Source organism: Eimeria tenella, genomic scaffold, assembly GCF_000499545.2.
Source record: "Eimeria tenella Houghton genomic scaffold, Eth_scaff2729, whole genome shotgun sequence".
NCBI lineage: Eukaryota > Apicomplexa > Conoidasida > Eucoccidiorida > Eimeriidae > Eimeria > Eimeria tenella.
In genome coordinates, this window is record NW_013542604.1 from 2382 (window position 1) to 3108 (window position 727).

At 61.2% G+C, this 727-nt stretch overlaps 1 protein-coding gene across 1 annotated transcript; it reads left to right on the plus strand.

The window, feature by feature from the left end:
- Nucleotides 1–23: 23 nt before the first annotated feature.
- ETH_00038755 (uncharacterized protein) lies at nt 24–590 on the plus strand (the record flags this gene model as incomplete). The annotated part of the gene is made up of 1 exon (XM_013375374.1): nt 24–590. One exon carries the CDS (start codon nt 24–26, stop codon nt 588–590), a length of 567 nt encoding a protein of 188 aa, XP_013230828.1.
- Between the last annotated feature and the right edge of the window lie 137 nt (nt 591–727).

The window sequence follows — 727 nt, forward strand, 5'->3', positions numbered from 1 at the left end:
ACGCAGCGCTGAACGACTACGACATGTGCGAAGTCTCCCTCGAGTGGCACCTCCCCGAGCTGCAGGAAACCCCCGAAAGGCAAAAGGGCCTCGTGCCAGTCCGGAGGGTCTTCGGCATAAACGCGGGCATGACTCTCTTCAACCTGCACAGGATCATTTGCATATCCCTCGGACTCGACGAAGAAGTGAGCTGCAGCAGCAGCAGCAGCTGCTGCTGCAGCAGCAGCAGCAGCAGCAGGGGGGAGGGGGGGGGTTGCCGCGGGGGAGGTGCTGGTGCTGTTCTTCGCGTGGCACTGGTTGGAGTCGTTGCTGTAGCAGCAGCAGCAGCAGCAGCAGCAGCAGCAGCAGCAGCAGTGGCAGTGGTAGTGGTGTTCTGCAGCACTGCTAGCGGCAGCGTCAACGGCGCTGCAGCAGCTCAAGTGCTGCCACGGCAAAACGCACGGGGATTTAAATTGGGGGGTTGTCGGGGGCAGCGTGCTGCTTCTGCTGCTGCTGCCGCTGCTGCTGCTGCTGCTGTTCTAGGTTCTGCTGACGCGCCCCTGTTCGGTGCCGCTACTCCTGCTGCTGCTGCTGCTGCTGCTGCTGCGTAGGCGTGGTCGTCTCTTTGTTATTCTGCCCTGCACTCATTACTCTTGTTTCTTCTGTCACTGCTGCTGCTGCTGTTGCTGCTGCTGCTGCTGCTGCAGCGCATGTGCGCTTTGAACCACGTGTGGATCCTGCCCAACAA